This window comes from Vanessa cardui, chromosome 11, assembly GCF_905220365.1.
Source record: "Vanessa cardui chromosome 11, ilVanCard2.1, whole genome shotgun sequence".
NCBI lineage: Eukaryota > Metazoa > Arthropoda > Insecta > Lepidoptera > Nymphalidae > Vanessa > Vanessa cardui.
Window position 1 is genome coordinate 1,393,425 of NC_061133.1, and position 20,210 is coordinate 1,413,634.

At 37.0% G+C, this 20,210-nt stretch overlaps 3 protein-coding genes across 12 annotated transcripts in view; 1 reads left to right on the forward strand and 2 right to left on the reverse strand.

Annotated features, from left to right (window-relative positions):
- Nucleotides 1-2,836: 2,836 nt before the first annotated feature.
- LOC124533910 lies at nt 2,837-8,890 on the reverse strand. The gene is made up of 2 exons (XM_047109491.1): nt 8,553-8,890; nt 2,837-8,430 (listed from the first exon to the last, which is right to left on the reverse strand). Exons 1-2 carry the CDS (start codon nt 8,601-8,603, stop codon nt 3,100-3,102), a joined length of 5,382 nt encoding a protein of 1,793 aa, XP_046965447.1. The 5' UTR covers nt 8,604-8,890; the 3' UTR covers nt 2,837-3,099.
- A 552-nt stretch (nt 8,891-9,442) lies between these two features.
- LOC124533761 (mediator of RNA polymerase II transcription subunit 19) lies at nt 9,443-12,233 on the forward strand. Its single transcript, XM_047109255.1, has 3 exons — nt 9,443-9,756; nt 9,824-10,195; nt 10,402-12,233. The coding sequence occupies exons 1-3, from the start codon at nt 9,576-9,578 to the stop codon at nt 10,560-10,562; spliced, it is 714 nt and encodes a 237-aa protein (XP_046965211.1). The 5' UTR covers nt 9,443-9,575; the 3' UTR covers nt 10,563-12,233.
- A 448-nt stretch (nt 12,234-12,681) lies between these two features.
- LOC124533760 (leucine-rich repeat flightless-interacting protein 2) overlaps nt 12,682-20,210 on the reverse strand; it is a 38,173-nt gene continuing 30,644 nt past the window's right edge. For 5 of the 10 annotated variants that reach the window (XM_047109251.1, XM_047109248.1, XM_047109247.1 and 2 more), the window contains 6 exons: nt 20,019-20,145; nt 19,555-19,691; nt 16,588-16,734; nt 16,259-16,514; nt 15,743-16,068; nt 12,682-15,205 (listed from right to left, as the gene is read on the reverse strand). In XM_047109251.1, the coding sequence (XP_046965207.1) occupies nt 15,095-15,205; nt 15,743-16,068; nt 16,259-16,514; nt 16,588-16,734; nt 19,555-19,691; nt 20,019-20,145 (1,104 nt within the window). In that variant the 3' untranslated portion in view covers nt 12,682-15,094. The remainder of the gene's footprint in view (nt 15,206-15,742; nt 16,069-16,258; nt 16,515-16,587; nt 16,735-19,554; nt 19,692-20,018; nt 20,146-20,210) is intronic. The other 5 variants (XM_047109252.1, XM_047109250.1, XM_047109246.1 and 2 more) reach the window with 2 other exon arrangements.

The following is a 20,210-nucleotide window of genomic DNA, read 5'->3' on the forward strand; positions in this document are numbered from 1 at the left end:
CAGCATTGGAAAAGCGTGGTGGATTATGTTCCAAACCTTCTCCTCAAGGGGGGAGGAGGCCTTAGCCCAGCAGTGGGAAATTTACAAGCTTTTGGTGTATAATAGTTATTATTTACAAAAGACGAAATTATGTTAATAAATGATTATGTTAATATTTCAGACAAATTAAATGGGAATAATGGCTAAAAATGTTTTAAGCGACTTAAACAAAAAATCTAGTGGTTTTACTTTTACTATTACAAATTATTGTTTCTATTGCTTCAGTCATTAAAAAATACAAATTTTAAGTAGGTATTAATATATTTTATTAAAATAACGTAAGCTCCTGCCCCGGCTTCGAACAGATGCATTTTAACGAGAAAATGAGAGTTGTGCTCGACAAGGAAATATTAATGTGGTATCAACTTGCATACGTATATTAAATTATTAATTTCTTAAACATCTATAAATTGTTCATAAAGGAGAAATATAGGTAATATTAAAATTGGGTTGAGTAATTTTAAAATGGCTTTGCTAACGACTGTTTGATTTCTATTAATTTGTTATTTATAGAAATACCCATTATGACTTTACCTTAAGTAAAAGAGAGACATTATTGGAGACGTATGCTAAAGCTTTTTTAAGGACCTTACTACTTTTACCACCTAAAATTTAGCTAGCGCTAGCCATGTAGGCGTACAAAAACAGTTAATGTTTCTACAAAACACGATCATAGTTCAGACATTTTGTTCAAATTATACACTACACAGACCTTCCTCATACTACATACATGTATTACACTCTCTATTAGTAAAACTGTATCAAAACCTGGTGACTGGTTAAGGATAAGAATAGGATACAGACAGAAACTCAAATCAACTATGTTTAACACTATTTAAGGAATAACATTTCTGTTAAAATGAAGACTGTGTAAATCTCATACTTCAACTACACGTTTTAAGTATTATTTTAAGTTTATCTTACTCACCAAACTTACTGCAAATGTTTCTGTGCGGACAAAGAGCACCAAGATCCATTTTATCACTCCTAGAGTATTATTAATTTAAAACTTGTCGTGTATTTTATTATCAAACTTGAAATTTTGACACTGAAAACACTTTTACGTGAAAATAGACGGCCAAAAAGTATGCAACAGCTAATCAAAATTACATTATTAATATAAAAGTCATATTAAAAAATCGATTAACATAATTATCTTATAATTTAATATTTCCTCTACTTTCAATTTTGATCATTTAAAAAATCATTTATGAGGTACAAAATATTGGCCAACTTTATCTACTTTAATCGTATTATTTAGGTATGTATGAATATAATTTCTAAATAATATTACTTTTTGATAAAATTTAATAAGTGAATGTTAGAGAGGTGTGACCTTTCATAAATAATACACGTTTTTTTTATTTATTATAACTGTATCTTTAACAATTTCTACAGCTTCTGACTTATACTTATGCAAACTCCAATTTCTATTTGCTCCCTCAAAATCAGAGATAGAATAGGATTTTTTTTAGATGGAATAGAAGTTTTAAAAACAAGATGAACGGACGGTCAAATGCGACACCAGATGGCAAGTGGGACAGTTATCGCCGTAAGAAATTTTGAACATGCCTTACATCTCCAATGCGCCAACTACCTTTGAACTAAGTCTCTTAAACCTTAGTTACCGTGGCTCACTCATCCTACACACCGGAACACAATAATTGAAGTTATTGCTGATTGGAGAGTGTGATGAGTTGATAAAAATGTTAATAGCTCGAGTTACATATTAGGTTTCAAGTAAAAAAAAAGGTAACTGTAAACCAACAACAAACAAACACAACTGAATTTTCATGTGATTTCTTTGTGTTTATAGTTCATCTCGTATTCAGCGGCGAAGGAGAACAATGTGTGTCAAGACGAAACAGGGCATGTGTCGGAGTTATATTCTGTTACAAGTATCTGCACTGATGCAGTATCCAGTTTAGACTAAGATTGTGGTGGTGTAAGTAGGTACTAAGACTCGAATTTTACGTTACAGATAAACGTTTCTTGTTTTTATAGAAACACGGACGGACTCTACTATTAGTTTTTATTTATTTATATCGTAGACACAAACTTCGTTATTATAATTGAAGTTTGTGAGGCGATATCGCATCCAAGGTAAAACAAATGGGTTAAATATTTACATTATTTATAGATATCGATTTTAAATATTTAACAATGATATGTTCATGGCTGTAAAGTAAAGCTACAAGGCAGGAATCAATCAATGAGACAGACGTAACAATTTATTTATTTAACTATACAGACTTATAATGTCAAAAAAATTAACCCTATTTTTACAACATAATGATTACATTTGTCTATCACTTTATTTCATTATTTAGGAAGGTTAATATATTTTAATATTTTATAACTTATATCAAGCAAAACATTAAAATGAATCATTATTAAAATAGACGAAAATGACCTTAAAATGATTTATATTTGTAGAGGTTTTCGAACGAAGTTTAATGTAATATGGTTCTAAAAAAATTGTTAATGTATGAAAATTTCATTTTCTATACTAGATCGATAATTTAATTATTTGCTTGGTTGCACTTTATTCCAATGAGTTAAAGTTTATTATTGGAGCAATATACTATATAATTTCCCCTAATTTTGGCGCGCTCAATGACCCTCCAATTGTAATCGAGCAAATTGTCTGGTACCCGGCACCAATAAATACGCATTGAATCACAGTAAAATAAAAACAAAACGTCTCAGCTTTTGAAAGCCTACTATATGCTCAAAATTTCATTTTATATATTCAACTATAGTCTAAAAATAGGGTGTCAAAATAACAATGCGATGATGGTATCAAAAATTGGATTTATATTTCTGTTTTGCTGTATAATGTCAGTAACAATTTGCCAGGTTACAGAGTCGGCCGCTCAGCCAGAATCAAGCATAACATGTACTTTTATAACAATGATACATTTTATCAGACCTAATATCCTAACTTACACGAACTAACTACAAAGATATACAGGTAAAGCTAAATTATCTACAGTCATCAATAAGTTATATACAGATAACAATACAGCATAATTATATACAAATGAATTTCGATTAGACTTATCTGTAACCTGAAAAACTTGGATTTTTCCTGCACTCAGGACAGTACCATTTGCCTTTAGGTGGTACCATAATACCGACACATTCAAAATGGAACCATTCGATAGAACAGCCCTCAGCGTCACAAGCTATCATCTCTGACACCTCGTCATAGGGGCAACGGCAGTAGCAGTACACGCTTTCGCCTTCGCGCGCCTGTCGGACGGCCGGCCTCTGGAACGCGTATGGCAAGCTTGAAGTACCGGAATTTAAATAAGTCGGGGGTGGAACAGGTGGCGGATTGGCGACGCTGTTCTGTTGGAAAATTTCTAAGGCCCCTTCGTTGCTAGATTCCGAATCGCTCGATTCCATGGACTCAGAATTCATCAAGAATCGTGGAGGTTCCGGATCTGGTATCGGTGCCGTCAACCTTATTGGTTCATTGTAATTAAACATTCTTTGCGGAATAACTGTGGAGGGTATCTCTTTTTTAGATTTGTGCGTAACGGGTGAAGGCAAGTCTTCCTTTCTCCACTCTAATTTTGGTGGTAATTGGGGTTTTAAAGCTGCAACAGTTTGTGGCGAATCTTCATCACTAGAATATCCGTAAAATTTATTAGGCACTCGTCTTCTTTTTGATGCCCTTTTACTTTCCGTGGAGGGAGTACCGCTACTAACACTGGCAGGTGGCAGCGCTGTGACTGGTACGTGAGGCACCTCAGGTAATTGAACTGTGTTTGATTGTAATGATATAGTGATTTTATTAGGAATTAAAGGAAGTGGTGTTTCCAGCTCGGATTTTGAAATAACATCTTTCGGAATGGTCACCTTTATTGGACCATGTTTACGAGAACTCCGAGATTTCTTTTTCTTTTTGCTTTTCTTTTTACTACTGCTCGATTTTTCTTTAATTTCAACCTCTTCTTCTTTCACCTCATGTTTTTCTATCTCTTTTGTTTCTTTAACTTCTTTAGCTTCTTCCTCTTTTATTGGTGTATTAGAACGACTCACTTCCGCCGATATAGAACCACCATCAGACGGCGCAACTGATGCTAAAAGCATTAATTGATTGCGTTTCTCATTATACATTTTATTTGCAATTCTCTGAGGATTTTTATCGTAAAATTCTTCGTCAGTTTCACTTTCTTCAGTTTCGAGATCACTTTCAGCGATAGGGGGCTCAGTTTTCTCAGGAATTAAAACAGGCGTTTCAGACATTCCCATAACATCAACATTTGACCCGTTACTTATTCTTCTATTTTGAAGGGACTTTTTCTGTTGTTTGCTCTTTTTCTTCTCATTGCCAGATTCATCTGAGGAATCTGAATCAGATGAACTTGACGACGAAGAACCACTACTCGATGAGCAACTACAATTAGAACCGCAAGAACAACTTGAATCACTATCACTGCTACTACTGCTCGATGATGAGAGATCACCGTGTCTTTTCTTAGGAGATTTTTTATTTTTCTTTTTATCAGTATTAAAAATGTCATCTTCTCCATTTAAATCTGTTGGTATGAGACAATAATCATGATCAGATTCGCATACATGTTTTCGTATCGGCACTAATGGAGGTGTTTTTTCTTTTTGTTTCTCGACTTTAGCTTGGTACTTCTTAAAGTTATCCCAAATGTCTAATACCTGTTGCTCACTTGGTTTGTCCTCTTCTGCGAGCTCGGATTTTGTTTCTGCTTTTGATGGCAATTCAACATCCGCGGCATTAGACTCAATTTTTATAATAGACTCGGGTTCTTCTTCTGGAGCCTCAGGAGGTTTAGGTTTATCTTGTGATGTTTCATCCTTAGGCTGAGAAACGCCACTATCTGATTCATCACTACTATCACTTTCAGATAGATTTAGGGCTGGTAAATTTACATCTAATAATAAAGCATCTTTGTCTTTTACTTTCTTTTTTTTACTTTTTTTAGGTGTTTGCTCTGTTTCATTGTCAGTTTTGTTTTCGGCAGAACTAGCTCCCTCTTTTATTTTCTCATCCACAAGATCTATAACAGGTATTGCTTCTTTTACATTATCTGTACTGGGCTCATTTAAAACTGGGGGTTTCTCTTCAGTTAAGTCTTCTGTAATATTTTTTTTCCTGTGTCCTTCTAAATGCTTATTGAGAAGTTTTCTTGAAACAAATTTTTCTGTACAATCTTCTTCAGTACATAAATGTGGAAATTCCTCAGAATGAAATCTTTTATGAACCTTTAAACAAACCGCTCTCGTAAACTGAAGTGAACATTCATCACAAACAAAAACAGCAGGAGGTGTACAGAAATGATAAACATGTGGCCATTTCTTCTGTAGACATTTCTTACATAATACACTTTCTGTTCCATGCTTCCAAAATAAATGATTAGTAATGTCTGGCTTATTTCTATAGGCTATACCACATCTGTAGCATAAATGGTGCAACTTATGTTTCCACACATGATTCGACAGGCGTGCTTGACTTTGGCAAAACTCTAAACATACATCACAAGTGTGGTGTATCTTTCGAAGATGCACCATTAACCTAAATGATGAAGAAATATTATCTACATTACAAAAACAGCATCTAAACTTAATTTCATACTCAGAATCATATGTTCCAGGGCATAAATGACATAATAACTCACTATAACTATAAAAGTTGTTTTTACACATAACACACAGTAATATTGTTTTCTGATGCATTTTTCGGTTATGCAAGTAGAGATCTTTATGAACAGCAGTTTTAAAATAACACTGAAAACATTCGAACATTTGATTTTGTTGTACCGTTTCACACTTATCTACACTATCATACGAGTCCAAATTAATATAAATAGAATATAACTCCTCAGCTCCAGCTTTTACTTTAGCTTTTATGGTTTCAGGCATCAATTCTTCTGCTGTTATACTGTCCACAGTTGCAGAGAATCTATGTTGAGCCACCATATGAAGTGCTAGCTGCTCGCAGTTTACTGCAATCTTGCGAACATGATTACAGTAAGTACAGTTTAAAACTGTTGAAGCCAAAAAAACTTTTAAAAGATCTTTTAGGGGATATTTATCAATTGGTCTATCTAGAGTTAGTTCTGTAATTGGAATATCATCTGTTACTGCTGGATCAACTGGTTCATCCACATTAACATCTTCAGTCGTGTTCTCATCCACCGGCTCTTCTTTTGGCTCAAGATTCATTGTGAGCTCATTTTTAATTTGTACTTTTTCCTCCTCAAGCTCTTGATCTTCTTTTTTTTCTGTATGCTCATCTACATGTACTGGTGATAAAACAGAGGTGGCAAGGTCTGATGATTCTTCTTTACTTTCAAAAGGTTTTAGCTCTGTATCGATATTTTCCATAATGTTTAACTTTTCACCAACATCACTATCTGATGAATAATCACTGGATGAATTTTTGTCTAAAAATTCTTTAGGAACTCTCACAGTTAGCTTTGGTACCCTATTCAAAGTATTAACATCTTCTAATTTGTTATCATAAATAGTAGATTTGATTGTGTTTTCTGGTTTGAATTCAGGTGTTTTATTTAATGTTTCAATATTATTATTTACAAGAGTTTTTAATGTTGTTTCTTTATTGTTCTCAATAATGGTAGTTTTTACAAACGGGCTGTCTGCTTTATCACAAATTGTCATTTTAATTGACGGGGGTTTTATTGCAGTTCCTTGGTCTGGCGGTTTGTCTTTTTCATATCTTTTGGGAGGCCTTCTATTACGTGACGGAGGTTTATTAGCATACTGCTGTCCAATAGAAGGATCTACAGTAGAATTTATAATTACTGGAGAATTAGCATTATTTAAACTTAATTTTAGTTTAATACCACACTCCTTTTCCTTTTCTTGGGGTTGAGGGGGTGTGGGTGAAGGCTCTTTAGGCTTTGAAAGTGTGTATTCTGACATTGGTTCATTATGATCAATGGCATCTGGTGAGTCACTTTCATCTGATTGTTCTGAAGGTTCATTACCATTAGGCACATAAGTAGTAATAGGTTCTTTACTGTGTGTTAAATGATCAACAGGACTTGATGGAGGCTTAGTACTTGAGTTATTTATTCCAAGAGTAGAATCCAAAGTGCTACTAGTATCTTTTGCAGTAGATTCAGAATTCTCAGAACTAATACTTGTATCACTATTTACAACATCAAAACTATTAATATTCATATCATGTTTCTGAGTTTGTGATGTTATTGTCTCAGGTTTTGGCTCACTTATCTCTTTTTTATCAATAACTGGTTTTAATACATCTTTTACAATCGTTGGAGGTCCGTTTGTGGTAGCTTCATTACCAGTTTTAACAAATTTTGCGTTGTTAGTTTTTATTAAATTTTTACTTATGAGAACGGGTACAGGTTTCGGTTTAACATTGTTACAGTCATGATTGAAATAATCATCTTTTTCACTACATATTTCATCACAGGCACAGCACATTAAATAAAAAGTCCCATTGTACACTTTACAGAATTCATCTTTGCTATCGTAATTAAATTCTTGGACATTGTGTTTGTTTGTTAGATGTGAGGATAACTTTTCAGCCTTTGAAAACATTCCAAGACAAAAAAGACAAATGTGCCTATTGTGAACTTCTCGCATGTGAAGGAAGAGATTCCAATTTTCGTAATAGGTACCACAGGCTGAACACAAATATACTTTACGGGTGACTCGGGAAGGTCCACCTGCATTACACTCTGTATTCGGGGCAGCTTCAGGACTTAAAGCTGGCTCTTTGGCCTGTGCACGGCAAACAAGTTGATGTTCCTTCAACATGGCCAAAGTTTTGAATGACATAGAACAACACTTTCGACACTTAAACTTCACCATAGGCTGTAAACCAAGACTTTGAGCATATTCTTTCAGCTGGGTTCCTTTTTCCATTTTACTCTTTTTAAACTGCAATAGCTGACTCTTAGGCACAAGTCGAGGCACCGGTTTATCTTGTTCATTATCCAATACACTGTCCATGTGTGGTGTAACATTGTGAAATTGACTATGGTCTAAGCGCTTTGGAATTAATTTAGGTACCCTTGGTGCACTACTTTTGGGCGCGCTAGCGTCACTAGGTTTTATCACAGACTTTCTTTTTTTGTTTACACTATTGTACGGTACCGAGTTATCCACGAAAGGTCTTTTACCAAGGTGTATTCTAAGCGGATTAATGCGTTTCCTGAACTTCTCTTCCTGCAATGTGTCGGCACTGTGTCGTCGGTGCTCAAACGGCTTGTCGTGAGGACTGGACGGTTCGCCAGCAAAATCATGTCCATTTGCCCTCAATTTACAAGACCGTTCACTATATAAGTTTGTCAATGATGCGGCAGCGATTTTATCGTCTTTAGTGTTGACAATATTACCATCTTCCATAGTTTTCTGAAAAAATAAAACACGTGCTCAGTTTGACTACCGAGAAACAAAAGACATTCAAACAAGAGGAAATCAAAACTGATTCGAATTACGATAGCGACAATAACAATTAATAACATTGACTGTACCTCTGAAGTCGTACGACCAGTACGAGTACAATAGAAGGGATTTGTTTCCATGCATCCGTTTAAATAGAGCACTCCTTACATCAGACCTAATAAGAGGCAGCCGCGGGCTGGTCATTCCCGTAAAATGGCGTCACTTCGCTGAGCGAGGATTGGTGTTATCAGAAGCTTTGCACTTCTTTAGTACCACAAACATCACGATGTTTAAACATTTTACAGCTTTTAAACAACTCATATAACTGACGATAACTCAAATTGAGCTTTTCAAACTGTTTATTTCCAAACACACTATCGAAAATCGTAGCGCGTTACGAGAAGCTAATTCATGAACCATAGACTAAATTTTTCTTTTTTTTATTTTTTTTTTATTTAAGTGATGTCTTTAATGCTTTGTATCAAAAACACGTGGTTTTGACCATAGATTAACCGGTTTTGAAAATATTTTTTTAAATTTTTTTAGTACAGTGAGAGTAGAATATGATTTTAAATATGTTATTAAAAATAAAGAAGGCTAATAATTATATTATAGTACTCTTGTCGGTACAACTATAATTAATTTAATTATTTTATACGAAAAAAAAGCTGGATATTAGGCTAAACATACTTTACACAATACTTATTATAACATATTTTGAGTTATTGATTTTACAATTAATTGAATAATATTAATTTACTTTTAAAAATGTTAATTCAAAAGTGTTCGGTTTATCTTTTGTCAAAATTATTAATAATTATAATTTATTTTTTTTGTGAAAAATAAAGTCATAATAAATTTTCTTTATCGAATCCAATCTTGACAAAAATAAAAATATACGTAAATGTAGTTAAATCAAATATGTTTAATAATCTGTTTTCTGAAACCAATATAATCTATGTGTACGTATATAATTATAACGCTAAATTTTAGTATCTGTGATCAGAAGATTTCGAAAGGATAGGGGAAAAGATTCTTCGTTTTAGTTTTTATCGTTTTGTTTAAGAAAATTTCTTTTTTATATTCCTTTTTATAGACAATGCATATGCAAGATGATGTCTGATCAATTTAGAAAGGTAGAGCCTTATTCACCGAAATCCTCGCCTAGAGGAGCGAGGTCACCAGTAGTTTCTCGACAGGATTCTTCTGGGACCCTCAAAACCACTATTTCACTGGGCAAGAACCCTTCTATAGTGCATAGTGGGCCTTTCTATTTGATGAAAGAACCTCCAGGTAAGGATCGACAAATTAATTAGAAAATAAGTTTTTGTATATTTTTTACATCATATTTTTATTTTAGGAGAATGTGAACTCACAGGAGCCACGAATTTAATGGCGTATTATGGATTAGAGCACTCTTATAGTAAATTTAATGGTAAAAAGCTCAAGGAATCGCTATCATCATTTCTTCCAAACCTACCTGGTATTCTTGACGGTCCAGGACAGGAGGACAATAGTACATTGGGTTCAGTAATAGCTAAGAGACCTATCGGTGGCAAAGAGTTATTGCCCTTATCCAGTGCACAGTTGGCGGGCTTCAGATTGCATCCTGGTCCTTTGCCAGAACAGTATCGCTATGTTAGTGCCACTCCACCAAAGCGACATAAAAGTAAACATAAGAAACACAAGCATAAAGACGGAGCACCGCCTGGACAGGACACACCGTTACAAGGTCAGTAAAAATTATGATATGTATAATTGAGTTTGAAGTAGACAGACCTTGGTACCACAAACTTACACAAATATTGAGTTATAGTGAGATTAAAGAGCACAACCTATGCATAGATTTTCATGCAATATGTGCAACTACCTATTTTGGTTTTTCATTTACACTTATCTTATATGCACCTCTAATTATTATTAATGTATATGTTGCAGATTCATCAAATCCTGATACTTATGAAAAGAAGCACAAAAAGCAGAAAAGACATGATGACGACAAGGAACGTAAGAAAAGGAAAAAGGAGAAGAAAAGAAAAAAACAGAAACACAGTCCAGAGCATGGTGGTCTCACTCCCAACCAGCACCCGGTCCCCTAGGGGAAACTATCTATAGTTAAATATTATCTAATTATACTCATTGGTCATCGGCATTAATTTGAACTCAACATGAATGACTTCAATGATAAAATTTTATTTAGACTGAATTTTATTGTTTATCACTTACATACTTAGCAGTTACACAATAGGCTATTTGACAATGTGAAAAATAAATTGTGGATTATTGTAATCAGTGTATATTATGAGTTTAAAAATGGTTATTTACGAACGAAACTTGAAAATAATACTTAATTTATTCAAAAAGCAATAAATAAAATTGCATTCTTTCAAACGTTTGCCACGTGACACAAAACGCTCCTGATTGGCCGGACTTATGATGAAGTCACTTTCTCGTAAACCTTGCTTTTCTACTATATGTACCACAGATTAAAATACAGCAAAGTGATGTCACCGACCCATTGCAGCGCCATATTGTCCAAGTATCGTTTTCGCGCGTTATTTAAATATGGAATTTTTAATATGACATTTTTCGGCAAATATGTACTAGAAATAAAAAACACAACTTTTACTGGGTTCCTTAATCTCTACTAAATAATATAGAATGGATTTTAAAAACCAGTCAAATAGCCTATTCTAAATAGTACATAACACACATTTTAACTGTAACAGTTTATATGTAATTTATCAAAATTGTTGCCCATGAGTTTTGTTAACCTCAACCAACTCAACTTTTTAAAACATGTGATGTGAACATTGATTTAATTATGAACTATTTCTATTGTTAACTTATATTAAAACAACTATTGTAGTTAATTTATTTGAATATGAAAGAAAAATTTGTGATCACAAAATAAATTAACAAGATAAAAAAGTATGTACAAAATTGTTAAAAGTAAAAAACTAAAATGTATGTTTTAATTATAAGTGTATCTTACTTTAATCTAGTTAATTTAGCGAATTGAATGCATTTGAATTTTATGATCTTCTTACCAAATAGAATATTGTTTCACCTTCAGCCTATTGCAATCTACATTTTGTTATTTTTATATTGTAAACTTGCTCGTACCAAACTTATAATTCAGCCAAATACTGGGCCCAAAGAAACCTATCTGATTTCATTCAACTGTCTATATATAACTTCTAAATGTATTATCTTGAGTTTCTTGGATGCTTCTTAATCAGACCTTTTAAAAGCTTAGTCCCCTTTTAAATTATTTAAACTTGAATTATATAATGTATATTGTTTTTATGGTTTACTAATGAGATAGATAGATCAGTTAAATAGTTTTTCTAACATATTTGTCAAGTACCTAAGAATGTTTTTGATAATGATTAAAAAAGTTCTCTGGTGTTTTAACTTGTATAAAGTTAAATGTTAGTTAATCTAATCAAGATTTTTTGTACTCGTAGATCTACCTTTAGAGTTTAGATTAATCGAAAATTTAAGTGTGTACATAGGCCATTCTTCAAGCTTTTATCAATATAGTCAGATAATTAAAATTTTTGTTATCCTAAACTAAGGATGATTGTTGTTGAATTGATCTCTGTATCGCTGGAATAAGTGACTTATTTTTTTTTTTATATTACTACGTGAATATATCATTAGTGGGAATTCCGACAGTATCATCAACTCAGCTAATTTTATATAGATAGATAGATAAGAAGAAAAGTACCTTGTGAAGTTTAGATTTATCTGAATATTTAATTTGTCGAAAATATAGTGTGTGATGTTTATCTTTCTGGCTTCTTAGTTATATTGCTCTATTGCTGTCAGACTCATTAGAAAGTAATTTTTTAAATACAAACGTTCTCAAAACTGGCTCACGATGTGTATGTATGTAAATAAATGCCACATCAAACTATGAATTAAATATTTTGATAGTATGGTTGAAAAGCTTTTTCCTTACCACCTGGATGCTGTTGGTTAAATTGTTCGTTAAAGAATCGATTTGATGTACATAAGTATACTTTTAACTGTTGTAGAGTTAGTGAATTTATATATTTTTTAAACAAAACCAAGTTTAAAAAACGCCTTCAATTTTAATGTAAACGTAATCACGTGTCTCATTTCTCTGCGGCTCTTGTCCTCATCCCGCGATGACCGTCTAGGCGAGGATCAGTGAAGTTTATTCTTTAAACAAAGTAAATAAAACAAGTATTTGAGGGCGAAATTTATTCAAAGTATCCAAATTTATACATCATTTTAAGTCAGTTTCGCTTCTTGTAAAAAGACTGTCATTCTCAGTTAAAAAGAAATAAATTAGTAATGCAGCACCAAAATACATACATCATACTTACAAAATGATAATTCCTACTTATATTACTTACATCCCGACTTCTCACACACGTAATCAACTCGCAACATACGTCAGAGAAATATTATATCTTGCAGTGATAAATTAATTATACATTTAATTACAAAGAATATGTTATAATCGCAAGACATAATAGTTCCCTTATATTGTTTAATACATTACATAAACTATTTACTATTTAGGTATATTCGGTTTTCGTTAAATGAATATTTTTAAATATTTTCAAATAAAACAAGTAATCTGGGTCATATTAATATAAAAATCTGTAAGTCAATATGGAATACGAGTTAAATTCAACTAGTCTACTGTCTACACGAAACGCTAACTCTCAGGGCATCATCGCACTGATGGCGACTTTCTATTAAATATTATAAACTTCAGCTAAACGCTTTATTTCCACATAACCATATTGACTAGTAGAATTTAACATTCAAAAACACAACGTCTGAACCGGCAGGCAACGTCTGCGTTATTCAAAGCATATTTTGTCAAACAATAATCTAACTAACAGTAGGTAATATACCCGCAAAAATCATTCTCTACACGATACTAACTAGACCACCAAACTACAACTATAATACATTTTGGTGCGCCATGGCACTGTGTACGTGACTATTCCTATCTACGACGTGTCAGATAACTATTAATCGACGGCCGCGAAATTATAAACATATTAAAGATTTATAAAACGCTCTTCGCCATGCAATGAACTTGCATTGAATCGTTCGCTGCTGACAGCACGCAACCCAAGATTAGTAGTTAAATGAAATTGGCATTTAAGAATGACTTAATTTATACATAAAAAGATTACATTTTTACACATTGCATTTGTTGAAATAATTTTATTAAAACAAAAAGAAATGATCGTATGAAAATAAATCAATTATACGTAGATATTATTGTGGTAACTTCCGAATAAAAAACAACGCTAATTACACGTTGCGATATAAAATTCAAGTATCCCTCGAGGAATACTGTTACAAGGAGATCGCTAATGGACGTGTACACTCGCTACCGACTATCACAATGTTTGGAGTACAATTTTGAGCAATAATTTATTTATTCTTACACATTCGCGTAACCAGAATTGCCGAAGGCGGCCACGAGGTTGATGGGCATCGTGAACGACTGGTTTGGTTCTATCGAGGCTTTATTTAAAAATTAAATTTGAAATATTCAAATATAAAAAGTTGGCATTTAGACTATTTCTAAGCCTACTAGCAATAACCGCACCCCTGGCTACACTAATGATCATACAGTCTTGGTAAAAATTCCTCAAAATGTTCAACATTAAGGCTAGAGCGAGGAACTTTTCTCAAGTTGTCTAACTACAGTATAAAATATTTATATACATCACCATGGCGGTTAAACACAACTATTGTTTCATATTCGGTCGGTTCTATTAGTAATATAACGAATTTGAAATGGCAAGTTAAATATATAATGTGATCGCTATCAACTTTTCGATTAGTACAAAGCGAAACTTGGGCAAGTTAGAATAATAAAAAAACCCTATGATATAGAACCTATACAAGTAATACGAACATATTAATATGCGTAACAAATAAATAATCAGTTATATTTTAAACATAATGCACATATTTTTACAAATAATTAATAAAAGTACATTTACAAAGAAACTAGTATCATTATAAATAACAAATATATATTTCCTTATGATTTACTATCGTCAATATGAAAATGTTTTTTTTTTTAATTTTTATTATGAATATTATTTTAGGCATTGTGAATATTTTAGGTAAATTAAATAATGTAATTGATAGTTAATTGTCAGTATTGAATTGTTTTTTTTTTGCTCAAGAAATGTATGTTGCGATTCCTTATTTTCAATATTATTTGTGTAAATACGTAATTTATTAAATTAAATCTAATCATTATTCCAAAATTAATTAAGGAAAACGTCAACGTATTTAAATTCGAACAACCATCGCTACCATCGAAAATATACAACTTTCATTTATAAAACCACAGACTCAGCTAAAAATTCTTTAAACTGGATAACATAGATTAATAAAAATCGACTGCGGAAAACATAGGTGGTCGTTTTATACAAACTTACAGCAAAGACATTTCATTATTGAATCGTAATCAATTCATACATTATCTGTGGCGTAGCTTGCAAGTACACAATTCCCTAAAACGTTCTAAATTTAAATAAAAAATGTCGGCATTATATATTTGTGTCTTCGTGTACTATGAAGGGATTTCGTAATATTTTCCGCACGGTCAGTTGTGTCACAGGTCCTTCAGCAGGGCGGACTTCGCGTTCTTGAGTTTGTCGAGTCGTTTCGTGAGGTGGCTGTTTTCGGTTTCCAACTCCTCAACTCGGTTTAATGCTTCCCTCGCCTACAAATATATTTGAAGTCATTAGTCGGTTGATGTTATTTTAAAAGTTTTTAAACCAGGTTATAATTAATTTATTATTTCTTACATTAATTTTGGATTGGAGTTTATTTTTATTAAATCACTAATTATTAATGTTCTTTGCTTGCGGGAAGGCTTTTTAATTTTTTATACATTGTTATTTAGTACACTGTTTATCGTTGATTCAAAACATTTGAGTAACAAACATTTATATAAAAATGGTTAAGTAAAACACCACTTTACTAAAAATCATTAGTATGGTGTTACTGGTACAGTTAAGGAACAAAATGTGTATTTTGTACATGAGTGCTACAATATCACGGGGACTACTGCTACATTTACTCATTACACAGGAGACGGTTAAAGTAGTTTCAAGGATCACTCCGGGCGTAGAATGAGGCAACTGTACCGTTATCTGTCACCATTATTTATAACGGCCCAAAAATCGACCACTTCCTGAAAACAACGACTCGGTTTATATACTGGCGTAACGTTAAAGGCTCGCGGCGCTCGGCTCACCTCGCGCTGCAGGCGGCGGCGCTCCTGCTTGAGCAGCTCCTCGTGCTCGTCCTGGTGGTCCTGGCGCGCGCGCAGTCGCGCCACCTGCGCCTCGAGGCGCACGACGGCGGCGGCGTGCAGCGCGGCCTCGGCCTCGGCGCGCGCGGCGCGGGCCTTGGCCTCGGACGCGGCCTTGCGCAGCGCCTCCAGCTCGCAGTCCACGTCGCGCTCGGGGTGCGCCACGCCGTTCTGCCGCGCCGCGCGCTCCTCGTTCAGCTGCAGCTTCAGCTTGCGCACCTCGCCCTCCAGCGCCGCCTTCGCGCCCGCCAGCCGCTCCAGCCGCACGTCTGCAAGCGGTCGCCATCGATTGATTCGAAAGCCTTCATCTATACTCATACTATAAGGACTATTTGTTTACTTGATGGACACACTAATCTCGAGAGCTACTGATCCGGTTAGAAAATTTCTATAGTATTTTATAGTAATGTTACAAAAACAGAGATTATGGATTATTATCGGCGAGGAGGGGCAAGTTACCGAGCGTGCCCTCGCCGGCGTCGTCGAGCAGCTGCTGCGAGTGGTGCGACACGAGCGCGAGCGGCGGCACGCTGCCGCAGGGCTGGCCGGCGAGCGCGTCGGGCGCGGCGGCCGCCTCCACGAAGGCGCGGCCGGCCGCCGCCGCCGCCGCGTCGCGCGCGCGCACGGCGTCCCGCGCCAGCACCACCTCGCGCTCCAGCGACGCGTGCTCGCGCTTCAGCCGCTCGTGGCTCGAGCACTTCTCCTTGTGTTCGCGCTGCCGTTGGAGGTTGGCGTGGTTAGAGTGTGACCCGACATACGCGTGTATTTGTCGCCGTTCCGAGCCGTACCTGCAGCTGCGCGTACTCCTCCTGCAGCTCCTCTATCCGGTCCTTGAGCAGCTCGAGCTGGTAGCCGAGCGCCGCCTTGTCGTTGTCCAGCTGAGCGTTTAGGATCATCGCTTTGCGAAACTTCTCCTCGACTTCCTTCAGCTCATGCTGAAATTAATTCAATCAATTGTTAAAAAAAAATCATAATATCTAATCAATCAATCATAATATCTAGACGATGTGTATTTAGCAAAATTAGTTTTATAGTGGTCTCGTATGGACTCAAATTCAGTAATTGTAATAAATTGGAAATGGAAGAAAAATACTCTAAGTACAAGAAAAAAATATACTTTGTATGCTTTCCTATAGAGTACACGAACTTTACACACTAAAATCTATTAAACACGCAGAATGGCTCGGCTCACGCACCACCGATCATGCGGGTAGATCTGTTCTGGACTTCGCTCTAGCATATGATCTGACACAACTGGTCAACTCGCCAACGCGAATACCGGATGTGGAGGATCATACACCTTCCCTGTTGGACCTTCTGCTGACTTCGCATCCGGATGGCTATCAGGTTATCGTCGATCCCCCTCTGGGCTCGTCTGACCACTGTCTCATCCGGAGTACAGTGCCGGTTGTGCGGTACTCACGGCCTCGCTTTGTTGGGTGCCGCCGAGTATGGCACTACAAGTCAGCAGATTGGGATGGGATGCGGTCTTTTTTTGCATCGTACCCATGGGGGCAGATTTGTTTCTCGCCGGATGATCCGAACGCTGCTGCTGACTCTGTTGCCGATGTGGTGCTTCAGGGTATGGAACTATTCATTCCTTACTCTGCAGTACCCATCGGTGGCAAGTCCCAGCCTTGGTTTGGTCGTTTCTGCAAAACGGCATCACGCCGAAAGTGGGAACGCTATCAAACCTGGGCTAATGCATCTGCGTCTCGTGATGTAAATACCAGCGCATTCAAAAAGGAATATAACTCTGCCTCTAGGTCCCTCAAAAACGTGATTGCTAGGGCGAAGACGGAGTACATTGGCAGAATTGGCGAGAGACTGGTGCGTCTCCCTTCAGGAACACGAGCGTTCTGGTCTCTCGCTAAGGCTGTCTTAGGGAATTTCTGTCAGCCCTCTTTTCCTTCTCTGCACAGGGACGGTGAGTCATTGGCCCATACCGCGAAAGAGAAAGCTGATCTTTTAGGCTCTCTCTTCGCGTCGAACTCGACTCTGGATGACCAAGGAAAATCTCCACCAACAATTCCGCGGTGTGATACCACGATGCCGGAAGTTAAATTCCGGCAAAGTGCAGTTCGTAAAGCACTTCTTTCCTTGGACATTCATAAGTCGAGCGGACCCGATGGTATCCCTCCAATCGTGCTACGGACATGTGCTCCCGAGTTGGCACCGGTCTTAACGCGTCTTTTCCGGCAATCCTACACTTTAGGCGTCGTCCCGAATTCCTGGAAGACAGCTTTGGTGCATCCGATCCCTAAAAAAGGCAACCGCTCAGACCCGTCCAATTATAGACCTATAGCCATCACCTCCTTGCTCTCCAAGATAATGGAGTCCCTTATTAACTGCCAGCTCCTGCGGTACCTAGAGGAGAATCAGCTGATTAGTGACCGCCAGTACGGTTTCCGTCGGGGTCGCTCAGCCGGTGATCTTCTAGTTTACCTTACTCATAGGTGGGCTGAAGCAGTTGAGAGCAAGGGGGAGGCATTAGCAGCCAGCTTGGACATAGCGAAGGCCTTCGATCGCGTATGGCACAAAGCGCTTCTTTCGAAGCTTCCTTCCTATGGGCTTCCCGGGAAATTATGCAATTGGATTACCAGCTTTTTGGCAGATCGGAGCATCAAGGTCGTTGTCGACGGTGCATGCTCTGACTTAAAATTCGTCAATGCTGGTGTTCCACAAGGCTGCGTTCTATCACCCACTCTGTTTCTTCTGCATATCAATGATTTGTTGCAAATCGGGAACATTCATTGCTATGCAGACGACAGTACCGTTGACACCTTATACACCGGCCGCGCTAATATTTCTCGGGAAAACGTCGAAGAGAACCGGAACAAACTTGTGTCTGAAATCGAGTCTTCATTAAACGAAGTCTCGAATTGGGGCCGGCTAAATCTAGTCCATTTCAACCCCAAAAAGACGCAAGTTTGCGCGTTAACCGCTAAAAAAACACCATTTGTCGTATCTCCACGATTTGAGAACATTCCGATAGCCGCTACAGGTAGTATCGGAATACTTGGCGTTGATATTTCGAGCCTCGTTCAGTTCCGCGGTCAATTGGAAGGCAAAGCCAAATTGGCTTCAAAAAAGCTGGGCGTGCTCAGCAAGGCGAGACAGTATTTCACGTCGGCCCATCGCCTAAAACTTTACAAGGCGCAAATTCGGCCTCACATGGAGTACTGCTCTCACCTCTGGGCGGGTGCTCCCCAGTACCAGCTCCTTCCATTTGACCGCATCCAACGTAGAGCGGCTCGAGTTATCGACGATCAAGCCCTTTCCGATCTCCTTGATCCTTTGGCTTTGCGTAGAGATGTCGGATCACTCTGCATCTTCTACCGAATTTTTCACGGGGAATGTTCCGAGGAATTGTTCGGATTAATCCCGGCTGCTGAATTTCACCTTCGGACATCTCGTCAAAATTCTAAGTTTCACCCGCACCATCTTGATGTCCGAAAATCCACAACAGCGCGATTTCTTAGACATTTTCTGCCTCGCACAACCACTTTGTGGAACCAGCTTTCGCCGGCGGTTTTTCCGAACCGATACGACATGGGAACCTTCAAGAAAAGAGCCTACTCCTTTCTCAAAGGCCGGCAACGCACCTGCAAGCCCCCGGGTGTTGCAGATGTCCATGGGCGGTGGTAGTCACTTTCCATCAGGTGAGCCTCCTGCTCGTTTGCCACCTATGCCATAAAAAAAAAAAAAAAAAAAAAAAAAAATTAAATCTGTAGCGTTGTCATAGACAGACTCACCCTGAGGTCCTTGATGCTGAGCACGTCGTCCGAGTCCTCCGAGCTGCGCCGCGGCGAGTGCAGCACGCTCGGGCTCATGGCCGCCAGCCGGCTGCCCGTCCGCCGACCCACTGTCTCTGTAATAGGCAGTACTACGCCTGTAATGAGGTGCATTGTCTCAGAAGTCAGAAATTGTTTACATATTTATGTTATTTACATTTATCACGTGTTCAAAAGTATCAATAAACATGGAATATTTTAGTTAACAAGATAATACAAACGAGAGCTGCGTGTTGATTTAATTTAATTTTACCTTTGTTAAAACAGAATAACTATTACGTTTGTTCTCAGTAGTATTTACTATTTACATTACAAACTTTCGCATAAATAAATAAACTTATTAAAATGAAAGTTCCATGTTTAATGTTTTCACACAAAATCAAGCTTAAGTATCGCACGCAGTGTAGTGCGGATCTCTCGCTCACCTGCGTACATATCGTAGGCCTTGTCGGCATGGTCCTCCTGCTCGCGCTGCTGTCGCTCGAGCTCCCTCATACGTATCTCTCGCGCCTCCGCCCGCGCCGCTCTTCGCGCCGCCAGCCGTTGCTCCGCCTGTAACGATAAAAACCTCAACATTACTATATTATAATTAACAAAATGATCGTATCGCGTGACAC